Source organism: Lissotriton helveticus, chromosome 1_2 (assembly GCF_964261635.1).
Source record: "Lissotriton helveticus chromosome 1_2, aLisHel1.1, whole genome shotgun sequence".
Classification (NCBI taxonomy): domain Eukaryota; kingdom Metazoa; phylum Chordata; class Amphibia; order Caudata; family Salamandridae; genus Lissotriton; species Lissotriton helveticus.
The window spans coordinates 77,682,988-77,699,528 of record NC_136058.1 but is presented as its reverse complement, the minus strand read 5'-3'; the positions used below and the strand labels follow the sequence as shown (position 1 = coordinate 77,699,528).

Below are 16,541 nucleotides of genomic sequence, written 5' to 3'. Positions count from 1 at the left end.
TGCGGCCGCGTCCCCAGCCAACAGGCCAGAGGCCGCAGAGCGGTCTAAGCACCTCTGTTTTGATCTGCACAGATCGTGCCGACAGACCTGGCTTCCACTGCCACAGGTTAGGGCTTCTTAGTGCGCTCCTTTCGTAAGGATTAATAGCAAATGATTTCTCACCTGGCAGAGCCCTCTTAGCGAGTGGCCATCTTGCTGCTCGACGAGACCACACCCCAATTTAATAAGTAGTGTTGACTGCAATATAAAAACAATTGAGCCTCTTCCATTATGAAATGGGAGGCATTAGCCATGTGCAATGCCATAGTGACAAGTGAGCCAAGCCGAATGGCCCCACTGAGCTGAGTTTAAGCTCAGGATAGAAGTACAGTACATCCGCCTGTCCCAACAAAATGGAAAACAGTTTGCAGGAAGGGAGAAGACTACCGTTTTATACCAGTCCGAGTTCAAAATTAGATGGTGTGACGTTCAAGTACCCTGAGTTGTTGGGTACTTAGCTCCGAGAGCTATGCACAAATTCACAATTATTTTGTGAGCGGAGGTTAGGACACAGATGCGCATTACAAATTGTGTTGCGTGCTACTGTAGTGTTCTCTGGATGCCAGTGTTGCTGAATGTGTAAAGGAGCCCTATGCCTCACTGGCAGAGGGATACCAACTGTGTGAACAAAGATGACCTGCAGGGGCAGAAGGGTGACTGCGTGTTTACTGTGGTACGAAAACTGTCTGAACGTTTTTAATGTACTAATCTACTGTATTATGAAAAGTCTGTTTTACAGGTGGCATATCAGATATTCTGACAAATTTGCCACCATAAAAAAAAGGTGCAGACCGTGACTTTGCATTTCAACATTGAATATATTATAGCTGCTTGAGGAATTTCTACTACAAGCACTTCACATAGTACATCATGAAAATATTTTAGTTGGTTGCAATAACTAATCTTTTACAATATTTATAAAACACAAAAGAAAAAAACACTAGCAGTGACATTGGAGTGCAATAAAAACTTGAAACACCAAAATGCGCTCATCAACCCTATAATTCATGATGTCCCACAAGTTGATCTGTTGAGGTCATTAAAAGCCAAATAAAGATTTCTCAGATTGACAATGGTATATTTTGCTACCAAATGATACATTTTGAGGGATTGTTAGATCATACTAAAGCCGATTCGAAACCCAAGCTGGAAATTTGACAAAATATGGTTCTCCTCAGCCCAAACTCAAGCTGATCCAATAGAATTCAACCTGCAGTCTTAATTGAATCCAAGAGCGAAATGGGGCAGCAGCATCAGGGTTGGTCTATCACTCTTTAAAAATAGATATGATCTAAAGGGAACAAGACTGATGTGGGCCACTGATTACTGTACATTGCGCATAAGTGGAACCAACAGTGACAGATTGTTCTTAAATACATTGATTGGTACTTCCATAGTTTCCAAGAGTAGTACCATTAGGACTTCTGTTTATGGCTGCCACCAGCTCAGAGAGCTCAAAATCCAAGTCAACACATGTGTAAAGCTCTCTGCATCCACAATCGGACTTACGATTTGGGAGAGGTAGGGGAGACACGTATACACACACCTATGTGAAACGTTCTACCCATTTATCATGGGAAATCACTGTATAAGGGGTAGAATGGTACAAATCCTTGAAAAAAAGGGGAATATTAATAACCTGCCATAACTAGAAACAAGCTTACCTGGAACGCTGGCTTTGTCAAGTCCCATTTCACTGCAATTATTCATTTTAATAAGCCACTAAAGAGACAGGGATGGTTGGAACAACAACCACTCCACATTTAAGTGAATCGAAATAAAAAATTACGATCACTATATTTCAGAGTATGCGGTGCAAGAAAACATTCAGTAAGAACTGAAATAATAAACATGAATGGCTATATGACAACTTCTCCCAGGGAAATTGTTTCTGAGCGACTGAATTAGGGCACATATCTGTGACAAACTGCAAATTATACTTGGTTACTAAAAATGCAATGCATCCAGATAGGCAGTATGGGAGCAATGCATCAGCATCTCTCAGACTAAACAATCCAGAGGAAATAGATGGTAACATGTTACACAGTCAACTGAGATAGATTATGAAGCATCACAACCGAATCTACAAGTAACAGTCCAAACTCCCCCCCCCCCCCCCCCACATCTCTTGAAAAAGATATTGTTTGAGGAGTCACAGTTATTATAGAAATTAACAAGAAAATGTCTACATAGACATTTGCTGCTAGATAAGAGATGGCATGAAGGAGATTGGGACAAATTGATCAGTACTGCATAACATTTCACATGTCTGCAATGTAAGGCACAGGGTCTTGAATTATCTGTCAAAATCACGATTATTGGTCAATTTCTGTGGACAGGATTAGAACTAGAATGTCCAGGTGCGAAGTCAACAGTAACACTACCTCGTCTTAATTTTCTCAACAAACTGGTTCGGTTGTACTGCATAGCCCTCTGCTAGACTAGCGCGCCACCAAGTCCTCCCAAAAATCAAGACAAGTAAACAAATTTATTTTGTAGCCCCAAAATGTTCATATTTTCAGAATACTTTAAAAAAATGTTCAGTTTTCAATTTTTAGGTATAGATCACAATAAACTGCTAATCATACGTAATTTTATACTTTTTACGTATATATGTTTTAATTTTATTTCACGGTCTCCCTGCACAGACGTAGACTCACTGGGGTCCAGCAGCTAAGTTTATGAACCACTGTTCTTGAGTAGTTAAAAGTTGCCATTAGTTTTAATGAGAAAGTTTAAAAGTGAAATGCCCCACAAAATGCCTTGTGTCCATGCTCAATAGGAGAATAGTTGCTTATGGGTGGCCTTGTTAGAGGACAAAGTAACCTCTACTGTATTGATATGTACTATTTTGTTTGGGCCATCTAACTCCTTGTCAAGTAAGACGTGTTTATTAAACAATGATTAGTAACCCATGTAGGACATTATCTAGTTTCCAAGGTTGTTTAAAGAAAAGTAAAGTGACAGTATCACTTACACCATGGCAGTAAAAAAAACAAAAAAAAACAGAAAGGTTATATTGATTCAAATATAAAACCACTGCTAAACACCAAGTAATTCTTAATGAAATTACATCGTCATAGTAGTTACCAGCGAGAAATAAATAAAAAAATTATTAGTAGTGAAAATTCTTGAGATAAAAAACGAAAATGCGCATAATTATTTGTTTAACAAAATAGCAGGGCTTTCTGCATAGCAGTTTGTTGGCTGCCATGCACAAGCAGGTGTCACTATTCCTCAGCTCACTAATATTCATTATACAGTCCTTCAAAGCATTAAGGGCCGAGCAAACCACGACTGGATTCCAACACGTGGTACCCAGGTTGCACAGACAGCAAAATCAAACTATTTATTTTCCCCAGTGTACATTTTAATCATGGTGTGGCAGAGTGAATGTATCTTATTGGATTTTGTCATCTGCCTTAATTTTTTTTAATCCATTCTTGATCAACTGACATCTTGGCGGTTATACTTTTGTTTTAATAATACACAGACATCAGGTCTATAAGAAGAGCTATGTGCTTGCTGGATGAGGAGCGCATTTAATAAGAAGCTCTTTGTAAACTTCATACAGAAGGGCACGTGCTGCTTGCCTGGATGTTTAACTTGCCAGAGATTTTTGATTGGGGTAATCGTACGAAAAGGGACATCAGAAAAAGCTCCAAAGGCGTTTTGAAAAAAGATGTTTGTGTAAACCCGGAAGCCCACATTCCCCCAGAAGACCAGTGATGGTTTGCCTGAGAGCAACAACATAGCTACATTTGGATCAAAAATAAAAGTAAGTGGTGTAGCTGATAGTTTGCACGATACACTAAAAGATTTGGCGTAATAGTGAGGAAATGCTACTTTAAAAAACTCTTACTAAGCAAACTGTGTCCCTCGCAGCTGTCATGCAGAAGCGCTCACACCTGTTACTGCTACAATTAGAAAAAATTCAAGGCATGTGGCGTACCACTATAAAATATCCATTGCTGCTTTTCTCAGCAAGTTGTACAACAGTCTGATGGATTCTCCGTGGATTTCACAGTGTTAGTGAAAGTTTGAAACTCATGATTTTGTTCGATAATGCCACTAATGCCAAAATATATATTAAGGCACAAGTGAAGGCAGTGTCGCCATAAGAGGTCCAATGACTATAAATGAAAATTCGGCGTGGGTATTATGAGTGATACAACAAACGGGACAGGACACTGAAAATAGGTTCCTCGCTAAATTACACACCTAAATTCTTCGACTATGTCGGCAAATGTGACAAAAATGTACACTGCTAAGTAAAATGTTGAATTTGGTAGTTTAGGTAAAGGCATCACTGGCCTTCCTGGAAATAAATCGAGTAAGCTTGAATTACACACGTGACGCTAAGCATTGTCCAATCTATTGGTATGGTAAAATAAATGCAACGTCAAGTCAGCATGTATTTTGCACGCCTTCAGCAAGTTACTCCCATTCAACTCGTCAATACAATATGACAGGCACCCCTGAACACTGCATTTAGCTGATATGGGGAAAGAGTGTAAGCCGAGCTTAAATAGTGCAGATATTCCACACAGCATGTACATGTAAAGTGAAACCATTAACTAGACCAGTGAAACATAGAAATGCCGGTTTATTCAAAAAGGTTAACGCAATCGCCCCAATGAAAGACTGAAGACAATGGCAGCTAGCACGCGGGCCCCTTTAAAAACTGAACTTGTGTGCTCGGTGATGAATTCTTTTTTTTTTTCTTCAAAACTTATATACAGTATAAAAGCAATACATTAAAGTTAGCAAAGTGCTCGAGTTGCCCTTAAAAAACGTAATTTATTGCAAATGCGTTCATGCTGGTAGACACATTCAGGGATTAAAAAAAACCTTATGAAAAATTTCGACTTGCAGAAGGTACACTATGAAATCTACGCTTTAAATTCATGACCCTTTACACAAAAATAGAATATATACACAGAAGAAACAAAGTTACTTACTGTGGGATTGGGCCTCTGCCTAATAAAATATATATATTTTTTTTAAGTAAGACAAGATTCGGTAAGGTCCTGGGGAGTAAAGTATCTCGTATGAAGGAGAGTGGTGATTGTATCGGACAAGAGCGCAAACAAATGTGGTTGGAAAATTGCAGTGTTTTGGTACGCGTTAAGTATAACAGATGCAAAATTTGGAGCAATCACGTCCATCCTATAACAGATGCAAAAATTGGAGCAAACTCACCCTTTGGTTTAATAACAGCTGTGCCAACATCCTTTGCACGGTGGGAATACTGGTATTACACTAGTTCAAACGTACAGCCCCAAATAAAATTTGAGGAATGATAATTATTTAGCATTAAAACGAAATGGGGCGAGAAGTACAGATGTACACTAACAGGCTTGTAACTGACTCCAAGAGACACGTGTTTAGACACCGCCTATAAACTATGGTCTAAAGAATAACTCAAATCGAGGGCTCCAGCTTCATCTTGTAACATTCACAATATAATGTCCTACAAGAGAGCTAGTCATGTTTCCCCGATAATGTAATCAGTAGTCCATCACATATGATCGGGGCTATAATGTAAACAATGAGACGCTTGCATCTCGGAAGGTACTAGTCACATTGTTGTACAGTGCTTTGCTCTTCCTTGAGCCTGCACTCTAGATTCCTTCTTGTGTTCTGTATTCTGGAGCGCTCTCCCTGCCTTCTTGGCAGTTGGAGCCCTGGTCGGACTTGGAGCTGACCTACTGTCTCTGTGCTGCAATAAAGCTCAATTTAAGCTTACCTGTGCCTGTGGACCTTACTTGCATTTTACATCATTTGGCGACTTGATGTGGTGTGAACTCCGATCACCGTCTCCTGTGTCCGCTGCAGCCTTAACTCGCTTTCCAGAGAAGTAGTGCCTCAACTCCATCAAGAATCTGCGCGTGTGATTCAGCGTTGATGAAGAAGTGTGGCCTCCGTTTCTTCGGCGATAGCAACTTCGTGGTGATCCACTTCTGGTAATTTCTCCCATTTCCTGCTTTCCGCGCAGCGTTGACGTCATCTTCACCAACGTCTACTCTGCTGCAACGCGTATCCTGGCAACGCGATCTCCTCAAGCAGCGACATCACCCGAACCAACCTCCTTTGTTGGTGAGTTGCTAAGCAACGCTTTGCCTCTGAGCGCGTTCGTCAAGGGCGCAGAAGCTATTGACTTGCAACGTCGGCGTGTGACGCGTGACGCTCACGCACGACGCCACGACGTTGTCGGCCATTTTGGACAGCTTTACCGTTACCTTGGTAACGCGCCGATGTAACGCGCCGAGGTGCACAAGACCTTCGCGTTCAACGTATAATCTTCAGCAAGTGCCTCCCAGCTCCGTCTTAAGGCATTTAACGCTACATAAGTTGATCTGTACTGTCAAAAACGAGCATTTCAAAGCGCTTGAAACGAGTGTGACAAAGCTGACAAAGCTGTAACCAGACCATCAGCTGCATTAACAGTAAGCATTTGCTTCATACTTTTGTTTGCTCCACTGTTAGGTGTACTTAATTCTCTATACCTGCTGACATTTGCTAAAAGTCATGTCACAATCAATCAATGTTGCCCTTCCTCCTCAATTCTTGTCAGAACCAGGCAATCCTCCTATAGCATGGGAAGACTGGATAGTTATGTTCCATAACTATATAGAGGCTCTAGATGGTGAGGATTATTCGCCTAAACGAAAAAAAGCACTGTTGATGACCACGTTGGGCAAAGAGGGGCAGCGTTTGTTTAGATACCTACCACAAGTACTACCTGCAGGTTCACAAGCCGATTTTGACGAATTTAAAGAAGCTGTCACAAGACTTGAAACTCGTTTTGGCAAAGAAGAGAATCTCATTCTTCAGAGATATAAATTTTATAAGAATAAGCAATTGGCTGAGGAAAGCATTGACGAATTCGTAGCAAGACTGCGTGAATTATCTATTAAATGTAACTTTGGGCAGATGGCAGACGAGCTAATAAGAGACCAATTGGTGGTGCAAGCCAACAATAGGAAGGTGCAAGAACGCCTATGGGCGGCTAAGAACCCAACATTGAAAGACGCAATAGAGCTGGCTAAAGTTGTTGAGGAAAGTGAAAAATGCATGAGAGAACTGCAAAAAAGTGGGTTAGAGTCCAAGGTGACTGAAGTCTCTCATAAAAGTATTGCAAGTGACAATAGCGATGAGGAATCTGCTGCCATCGCAATCGTCAGAAAAAAAGGTTACATTCTTCAAAGAAAGAATGTGCAAGCAACATCTCTCAACAAGAATTATCATAAAATGTGTTCAAGATGTGGTACTTCTTCTCATCCTTTAGATGGGAAGTTTTGTTATGCTAATAACAAAGAGTGTCTAAAGTGTGGTAAAACGGGACACTTTGCTAAAATGTGTAAGAATAGGAATTACTCTAAAGTTACAGTTGTTGATGAATGCGATGTTTTAAGACGTGATGTGAACAAAATTTTAGTTTTGACTGACACTGTGTGTGCGTGTGATAACCAGAGGGGTAATCCTTTCAAGGATGATTTCATAATTGATGGCAAAACTGTTACACTCATGGTTGATACAGGGTCGAAGTGGACTATAATTCCCTTTTCCCTTTTGGAAAATGTTTGGGGAAAAAGAGCTTTGAAAGAGTGCGACATCTTCCCGTCTGGTTACCAGGGGGAGAGAATAGACATGCTGGGTTTCTTTGAAGCTGAAATTGTATTCAAAGGCAGATCAGCATATGGAAAAATTTATATATCAGCTGACGGTCCAGCAATCTTGGGCCGTCATCACCAATACGATCTCCATATAGTAGTTGATCCCAGGTCAGATAACCCAGTTTCCATAGTTGAGACTTCATCTGTAGAAGACATTTTGGCCAGATTTAAAAATGTGTTTAGAGACCAGTTAGGTGAGCTTATTGGATACTCTCATCGCATAATTCTCAAAGAGGGAAGTTTGCCTGTACAGCACAAGGTTAGAAGAGTGCCCTTTGCTTTGAGGGATGAGGTCAAGGCTACTCTGGAGGAAATGCTCCAAGGGGGGATTATTGAGCCCATTGAAGCATCTCCTTGGATTTCGCCTGTTGTGATCTCGCAGAAACCGGACAACAAGATCAGGTTCTGTGTGGATCTTCGTTCCCTCAATAAGTGTGTGGTAGCGGACGTGTTTCCCCTCCCCAACATTGGCGAATTGGTGTCAACCCTTAGAGGTGCAAGGTTCTTTAGTAAGTTGGACCTTAAGCACGCCTACCACCAAATTTGCCTGGACGATAGCTCAAAGCATTTAACTGCTTTTATCACTAGTGAGGGCACCTTCCAATTTACCAGACTACCTTTTGGGCTAGTCTCAGCTGCCAGCGTGTTCCAGAGACTTGTCTCTGAAGTTTTTAAGGGTCTTGACAAGGTGCTATTTTTTCAAGATGATATTTTGATTTATGGTAGTTCTTTACAGGAACACAATAAAATTCTACAGGATGTCTTACATAGAGTAGACGAGGCTGGGTTGACTTTAAGGAAAGAGAAGTGTGCTTTTCTCTTGAAAGAGATAGAATACCTTGGTTTTTGTTTGTCAGAGGATGGCATTAAACCCAAAAAGAATTTGATTGAGGCTATTGAACTTGCACCCTCCCCGGTTGATAAGGATCAACTTCGGTCCTTTATGGGCTTAATCGAGTTCTACTCGAAATTCGTAAGAGATTTTGCCTCTAAAACAGCTTCTCTTCGATCCTTGCTCAAAAAGGGTGTCAAATTTAACTGGACCTCTGATCACGAATCCTGTTTCAATTTGATTAAGAAGGAACTCAAATCTGCCAATGTTCTCACCCCTTTTGACACTACTCGGTCCTCCATCTTGATGGTAGATGCAAGTGCCATTGGGTTGGGCGCTGTTCTTCTACAGAAACATGGCGGTGTCGAAAAGACAATCGCATTCGCTTCTAGACCCTTGTCCTCTTCTGAGTCTAACTACTCAGTAATTGAGCGCGAAGCTCTTGCTGCGGTCTGGGGTACAAGTTACTTTCGAACCTACTTATGGGGTTATAAATTTGTGTTACGTACCGACCACAAACCCCTTGTCAACATCCTTGCTCCTGGTGGAGCTGGTAAAGGTTCTCCCAGGTTGGCGAGACTGGCTTCTCGGCTACAGGACTTCCAGTGTGAGGTTGAATTCATTCATGGGTGGAAAAACATCCAAGCGGATTGTCTGTCTAGGCTCCCCATGCCTTCCACTGACTGTAGTTCTGGGACCAAGTCCGATGATCTCGCAGTTGCTGTAATAGAGGATGTCTTGTCTGTGTGTGGGGGCACATTTACTCGTGATGACTGGTCCAAAGGTATGGAGGAGGATCTGACCTTGAAGGCCGTCATCAGTCTCATTTCTAATGGTCCCAGGAGAGAAAGTGCAGTAAATCCCTCAGTCAGGCCTTTTTTAAAAATTTTGGACGAACTTTCCTTAGAAGGTAAAGATATTCTCATGAGGGGTGATCGTTTTGTTCCCCCTGTTTTGTTGAGAAAGAAAATTCTAGACTTGGCCCATGAGGGACACCTGGGTCAAAGTCTCACGCAACGTCGTGTCAAATTGAACTTCTGGTGGCCCTCTATTGATAATGACGCTGTGGATTGTGTTTTGAAATGCAATTTCTGTAAGGAGGGTGAGAAGCGCCTCAAAGTTTTAGGCTCCCACTCCTCTCACAAGATTTCTTTTGCTAATACTCCCTGGCATAGTGTATGCATTGACTTCATAGGCCCCATGTGTGAGCTTCCTACCGATCACAGGTTTGCAATTGTCCTTATCGACTGTTTTTCAAAATGGTTATGTGTGCAGTTTGTAAAGGAAATCACTACAGATGCTACTATTAAGTTTTTGAAGGGTATTTTCAACAACGAGGGGTATCCTTCTGTTCTCATTTCTGACAACGGGACGCAACTCACGTCCTCTAAAATGACTTCTTTTGTTAATGATTGTGGCATCAGGCATCAGAAGACGAGCCTTTACAACCCACAGGGCAATGGCATTTGCGAAAGGGTGAATCGCCTGGTTAAGGGCGTGATTCAAATGTTTGTGGATTCTGGCTCTTTTTCTAATGAGCGTGTCCAGGAATTGGTTTGGGCTTACCGCTCCACACCCCACAAGTCTGGTGAAAAGTCTCCTTTTGAGTTAATGCGGGGTCGGTCACCAACGAGCAAATTGACCCCTTCTTGGCTGAGTTCCAGCCATGAAATTCCTTTGGTCCATGACAGTGCCTCCTCACCCATTTCCGTGGGTGACTTGGTCAAAGTTAAGCCGGGCAGACTTGCTAAGGGCCTTAGTAAATTTAGAGGTCCTTACAAAGTTAGGAGAGTTTTTCCCAACTTCATTGTTCTATCCAATGGTGAGAGCTGGAATTACCGGAGAGTAGCTCTCTACCAAAAATGTAAAGCTTCTTCTTCTGATGACCTGCCTCCTGCCAATGTAGATGGTTGTAATGGCTACTTATTGTCCTCTGGTTCTCCTGCTGCTCCCATTCCACTGTCAGCTAGTCGGAGGGAGGTGGGTGGTGGTGATGCTTCCACTTCCTCGGGTACCTACCTCAATAGGTCTGTTCTTGATTTCAGTTCTACTACTCCTGATGCTCCTTCCTTACCTTGTACTCCTGCTCCTCCTTCCTCTTCCTTATCTGATGTCTGCTTGAGGAGCCCTCGCTCCCGACGCCCTCCTTTGTATGTGAATGACTATGTACATTAGCATTTCCTTTTCTGTTGCTCTTTGTCTCTTATTTTTATTGCAAGGAGAGGAGATATGTTGTACAGTGCTTTGCTCTTCCTTGAGCCTGCACTCTAGATTCCTTCTTGTGTTCTGTATTCTGGAGCGCTCTCCCTGCCTTCTTGGCAGTTGGAGCCCTGGTCGGACTTGGAGCTGACCTACTGTCTCTGTGCTGCAATAAAGCTCAATTTAAGCTTACCTGTGCCTGTGGACCTTACTTGCATTTTACATCACACATCATACCTGTTTTAAAAGGAGGCATTCAACAATGGGCTGGGCCCCCACACTCCCGCCAAAGACGTACCCAAGGCTCTCCATGTCAAGGACGGTGAGAGAAGCAGCCTTCTCCTGCTATGCGCGGGGCCTTTTCCCAGGTTGGCAACAAGCGGCGCAGGGCGGGCCCCTATTTGGGTCCATGTCATTCTCCCGCCTGGAGGGAGGCGGCGCTGCCAGTGTTGTGACAGCCCAGCCCCCTCCGCTTCACCACGAGGGTGAGGCCTGCAAGCCAAGCCGCGGTAAAGCCCCAGAAACAGCTTTACCGGAGGCGAGGTTCTGCACTGAGCAACAATAAAAGGTTCAGTTTGAACGGAGGAAGCAACATCAGCAACGGGCACGGGAACAAGATGCAGTGACCGTTTCAGAGACATAATAGCACACACATAAACGCACAGCACCTCTACGGACAGTTGCGTAGTTATTTATCGGAACACGGTCGGGACGCGCTAGGTACATCAGCCGACCCGCCCCCTCCCAACTGCACTCACCCTCCTTCTTGAGCGTGACGGGTGGCTGCAGCGGTGCCTCCTCCTTCTTGTCGGGCAGAGGAACCTTGCGGTCTTTCTGTGACTCCTTCCTGAGCTGCTTGGCAGCCTGAGCCGCGGTCTTGCCCGATCCCGGACCACCGGGACCACCGCCGCTCTCCTTCTTACTCTGCGCGGCCTTCAGCACCTCAAACGGGTCCGACTCGTCATCGAAGAGCTGGTCAAACCGGTTGGTTACGACGCAGCCGAAGCCTTCCTGTAGATGTCCGGGCATGATGGCCCCTTTTAGCGGCGATACTCCTCCGATGCGGCGGGGCCTGGAGCGAGCGCTCGCTGTCTGAGTGCCACAAGATGGCTGGGAAAGAGACCGTCTTCTCTTCCGGCGCCTGGGAACATCCGGGACTTCCAACCCCAGAGCATCATGGGGGGTGTAGGCCGCTTACGCCAGCACTTGGGCTGGAACCAAACGGTTGATTACTATTGAGACTGCAAATCCCGGCATGCCTGCTGTTTCTACGCTGGGCCTGCGCCTGTTACCAGTTCAGAAGGGTATTGGATAGGCCACACTGTAAACAGCACAGCACAAGGACCTGACGGCTGCGCAGCTCGCCTCGTGCTAGTCTCGCAGAGACAAGCATTTCAGGGGGACTTGGGGTGAGCCCTTTAGAACTGATAGATAACCAGAGACTGATCTGCGGCCCTGGCACCTGCTGTGCTATTTTTTTCTTTTTGCAATTTTAATATATCGCGAACCCGACCCGAAGGTATTGGAGCGCTTCACATGACAAAGACACCAAAAGTGCCCCACGTACAAGGCATCCATTCTCCATGTCAATAAGTGTGTCTCAAAGGACATAAATACGTTCACTGGTTGGTGCCCATGCACACCCCTATGTAGGATGGGGGGGGGGGGGGGGGGGGGGTCCAATTTCTGGGTAAAAAAGTTGTATTTTCCGAACCTCGATGGTCTCCTATGCTAGTGTTCATAATCAAGTTCCCAGCTCCAATGATAAGAACAGTGATCAAATGCAGAGCCGTTTTTTTTTTAAAGTTTCGATCGCATAGCCATAAACGTTCGCCGATCCCTGCGTGAGGAGCTATCTTCTAGTCCAGTTTTGCATTCTGGGATATGTAGTCCTGTTTAACACCTTTTAAAATTAGGACTGCCAAACCTCAGAATGCAAGGCTTATATATTATGTTCTCGTTTGAGGGATGGAAGGTGGATGGAATGGGAGGGGGGTTAGAAATATAAGCTGGAGGAGAGGGATTCTAGCAGGGAAGCAGATGCTTATCATACATGCCCAGTGGTCGAAGTGGGGAAAAAAAGTAGGGGAACTGTGGGTGGAGAATCAGGGGGTGGGAATAACCGAAGATTGAATCAGTGGGCGGAGTCAGGGGTGTGGCTAGAAATAGCTAAACATACCAATTTTTTAGTACGTTTAGCATTTCACTGACCAGTTACAGCTTATAACGTTATTTATTTAAACAATGGATGAACATGTTTATTTGAGGTTTAATTCAGGAAAAAGCAAACACTCATAGGGAATACAGGTTTATGTAAAGCGTGTGAAATATAAGCAGGAATAACATGTTACCTTAATGCTTTTACTCTCATTGTTCAGAAATCCGTGATTATTTTTTGTCTCAAACATTGAGGACATGAATACAGGGCATCTCCTGTACACATGTGTTAAGCAGGGCTCAGAAGAGAAAGGGACTCTTCAGGAGAATCTAGACTCAGGGAAACCCACAAAGGCTCCTTCATATTCATGTCAGCCAGCTAGCTGCTCAATCATAATATAGCAAAAAGAACAACTGGTGGGCAGAATGCAGAACAATATCATACATTCACCCCAGTACAGAGATCTGGGCCTAAATCCATTGTTTCTTTGCCTACCATGCCATTCCAGTTTGGAGCCAGACATATGCAAATCAGTCTTGATCCTGCACCCAATGGGAACAGTCCAGCCCGAACTGCCAGGCCAGGTCCTCCCTGGACTGGAAACAAGCATCCTAGGACCGGTTTCGGGCTTTCAGTCCTCATCAGCCAGGATAGCTTGATTCCAGTGGCATGGAGAGCACGGGACTCATGTCTGAGCATACCTGTCCCACTCGGGGTGACAAATGCAAAAAGAACAATTGATGGACAGAATGCAGACCAATGTCATACATTCACCCCAGTACAGATATCTAGGCCTAAATCCATTGTTTGTTTTGCTCACCATGCCATTCCAGTTTGGACCCAGCCATATGCAAATCAGTCTTGATCCTGCACCCAATGTGAACAGTCCAGCCCGAACTGCCAGGCCATATGTATTCAAGTGTCCTTTTATTCGGGAAGTGAACACAAAGCAGTACCCACTGAGCTATGCACATAACATATTGCTTTTTGATATGCATGGTACATGTTATTTGCAGCAGGCATATTACCCCTCTGCGATACCTTAGATGAGTAAAACAGCCACTAGACAAAACATGCTCCCATTTCTCTCCAGCAGGTACATTGATCACCAACATTATCTTGGCACTTGTATTGTTGACCGAAATTTGCTGAATATACAAAGAACTTTGCAGTGTTTTTAAAACTCCTGCACTTGTACAAAACCGGTCCCCCCAAACTAAACTGGCCCCCTACCCTTCCAGTCACCCTGGGAAACGCCTGCTCCTGCCCTTTCACTGCTCCTGTCCAGTCAGTACTCCTGCTCATGCTCGATCAACACTCCTGCTTCGTCAATTCCCCTGTCCCCTCCCTTCTCCTGGCCCATCACTTTTCCTGCCCCGTCACTTCTCCTGCTAGGGAAAATTAAACATTTGACACAGCAGTGATGTGTGTGTGTGCGTTGAGTCTGTTCGGTAGGAACTGCACCAGCAACCCCCTCCACGGTAGTAACAATAGGTAGAAGGACCATGACCCCTTACAACAACAGAGTCCATTGTGTAGATGACAGTAGAAGGAACACTTGGGGATAGTTTTAGACACGATAAGTTTCAATAATTGTATTTTCCAGTTAGCTTTCAACAGAAGGAAGAGAAAATTATGAGAATGTTAAAATATAATTTGAATCCAACAACCACCCACCTACATCATGAGTTTTGCCAATAGGAGCCGAGTGCAGCTTTCTGTAAGCTAACGTTTATCTTTTCATAGGCTGTGCCCAGTGCTTGAAATGGAAAAATAGAAGTGCAGGTACTCTCTAACAGAGTACTCGCTTGTTTCCAAGAAGTGCTGGTACTCTCCTTCTCAAAATAAAAAAGTGCTGGTACCCAGTACCGGACATTAGCGGCCCATTATAAGCACTGGCTGTTCATCTATGGGGAACAAATCACTGGGCAGAGATCTGAAAGGACAGAGCCGAGATCAGACAGGACTGGACCAGATATCATCCAGTACTGCCCTATATCACAGCAATGGCTCACAATCAGGCCAGGATGGCTTAAGATCACACAGTGCTGAGCCAAGAACACACATTGCTGGCCAAGGATTACACACTGAGTCAAGGTCACACAGTACTGAACCAATATCAGACACTACTTGGCCAAATTCAACTAGTTGATGGCCCACGGTCAGGCGATGCTGGATCAACATCACACAGAGCTTAGCCAAGATCACACACTGGAGAGCAAAAGAACAGTCAAAATCATGCATGAGTGAATCAAGGTCTGAAAGCACTGAGTCAATCCAGCACAGTGTGGCTCAGTCTTGCCTCTTGCTGACCCAGTCTTACTCAACACAAGCGCAAGATCATACGCTTCTGGCTTAACAATGCTGGCACACAATCAAACACTGTTGGTCCAAGATCAAACAGTGCTTGGCCAAGGGCACTGTAGTCCTAGGATCGCGGTGAGCAGTGTATTAAGCACAGTTCTAAAAAAATGTGTACTGGAAAACAACTTTCTCTTTTCCCCCCCCTTAATGATCATCTCTTTTACCACTTTCAAGGTCACACTCTTTCCAACGATTCTTACTTATCGCTCCACCACACGCTACCATGACATCCTCAATAGTAGCAACAGCACCCTCTCTCTGAAAAGATTTTACACTTGCCCTGTCCACCTCTTCCCATGGCAAGGGTAATCTCGACAAACCATCCGCTTGACAATTCTTCCATCCAGCTAAGTATGCCACTTTATACCTGTATTCTTGGAGCCGTGCAGCGAGTCTAGCTAGGCGTGCTGACGTTTTGTGTGCACCTCCGGGACTTAAGATCTTGATAAGAGGCTTATGATCAGTCTGTAATGTAAAATCAAAACCCCACAAATACATCCTGAAGTACTCGGCCCCCCACGCAGCAGCCAACGCTTCCTTCTCTATAACAGAGTAATTTCTCTCCGACACTGTTAAAGACCTTGAAGCAAATAACACTGTTTTTATGTCATGACCATGCACCATGCACCTGTGCAAGTACCGCCCCTATACCCACTGCACTAGCATCAACCGTCAAGACCGACCTCAGTTTAGTGTCAAATGGAGTGAGTATATTAGCCTCGCATATCTCCTTCTTAATCTGATCAAAAGTACTCTGCTGTTCCCTAGACCAATTAAATCTATTTCCTTTCCTTAGTAGCATTTTAATACTCTCTGTTTTTTCGGCAAAATTCTGTACAAATTTCGCGTAGAACTCAATGAGGCCCAAAAACGACCTAAGTTGGTCCTTATCAGTTGGTGCCGGAGCCTTCTGTATAGCATCCAACAAATCACGTTTTGGCTTTACCCCCTTGGCAGACAATGTGTAACCTAGATACTCCACCTCTTTAACTGCAAACTTACACTTTTCTTTTTTAAGTGTCGACCCAGCTTCTTCCATTCTGTTCAAAACATTCTTCAACACCACATCATGCTGTTCCCTTGTCCCTCCAAATACCAACACGTCATCTTGGAAGTACACTACATTCTCCACTCCTTGCAACACAGACCCCATCATCCTTTGAAACACCCCGGCGGCAGATGCCAGACCAAACGGCATTCTGGTAAACTGAAATACCCCCTCCGGGGCAATGAACGCCGTTAGTTTTTTTGAGTCGTTGTGCAGTTTTAC

The 16,541-nt window shown here is 44.0% G+C and overlaps 1 protein-coding gene across 2 annotated transcripts in view; it reads right to left on the bottom strand.

Annotated features, from left to right (window-relative positions):
- The window catches only part of SERBP1 (SERPINE1 mRNA binding protein 1), a 204,204-nt gene extending 192,276 nt beyond the window's left edge, over positions 1-11,928 (bottom strand). Inside the window, exon 1 of one of the 2 annotated variants that reach the window (XM_078668857.1) lies at positions 11,508-11,928. In XM_078668857.1, coding sequence (XP_078524983.1) covers positions 11,508-11,778 — 271 coding nt within the window. In that variant the 5' untranslated portion in view covers positions 11,779-11,928. The remainder of the gene's footprint in view (positions 1-11,507) is intronic. The other variant, XM_078668859.1, reaches the window with a different exon arrangement.
- Between the last annotated feature and the right edge of the window lie 4,613 nt (positions 11,929-16,541).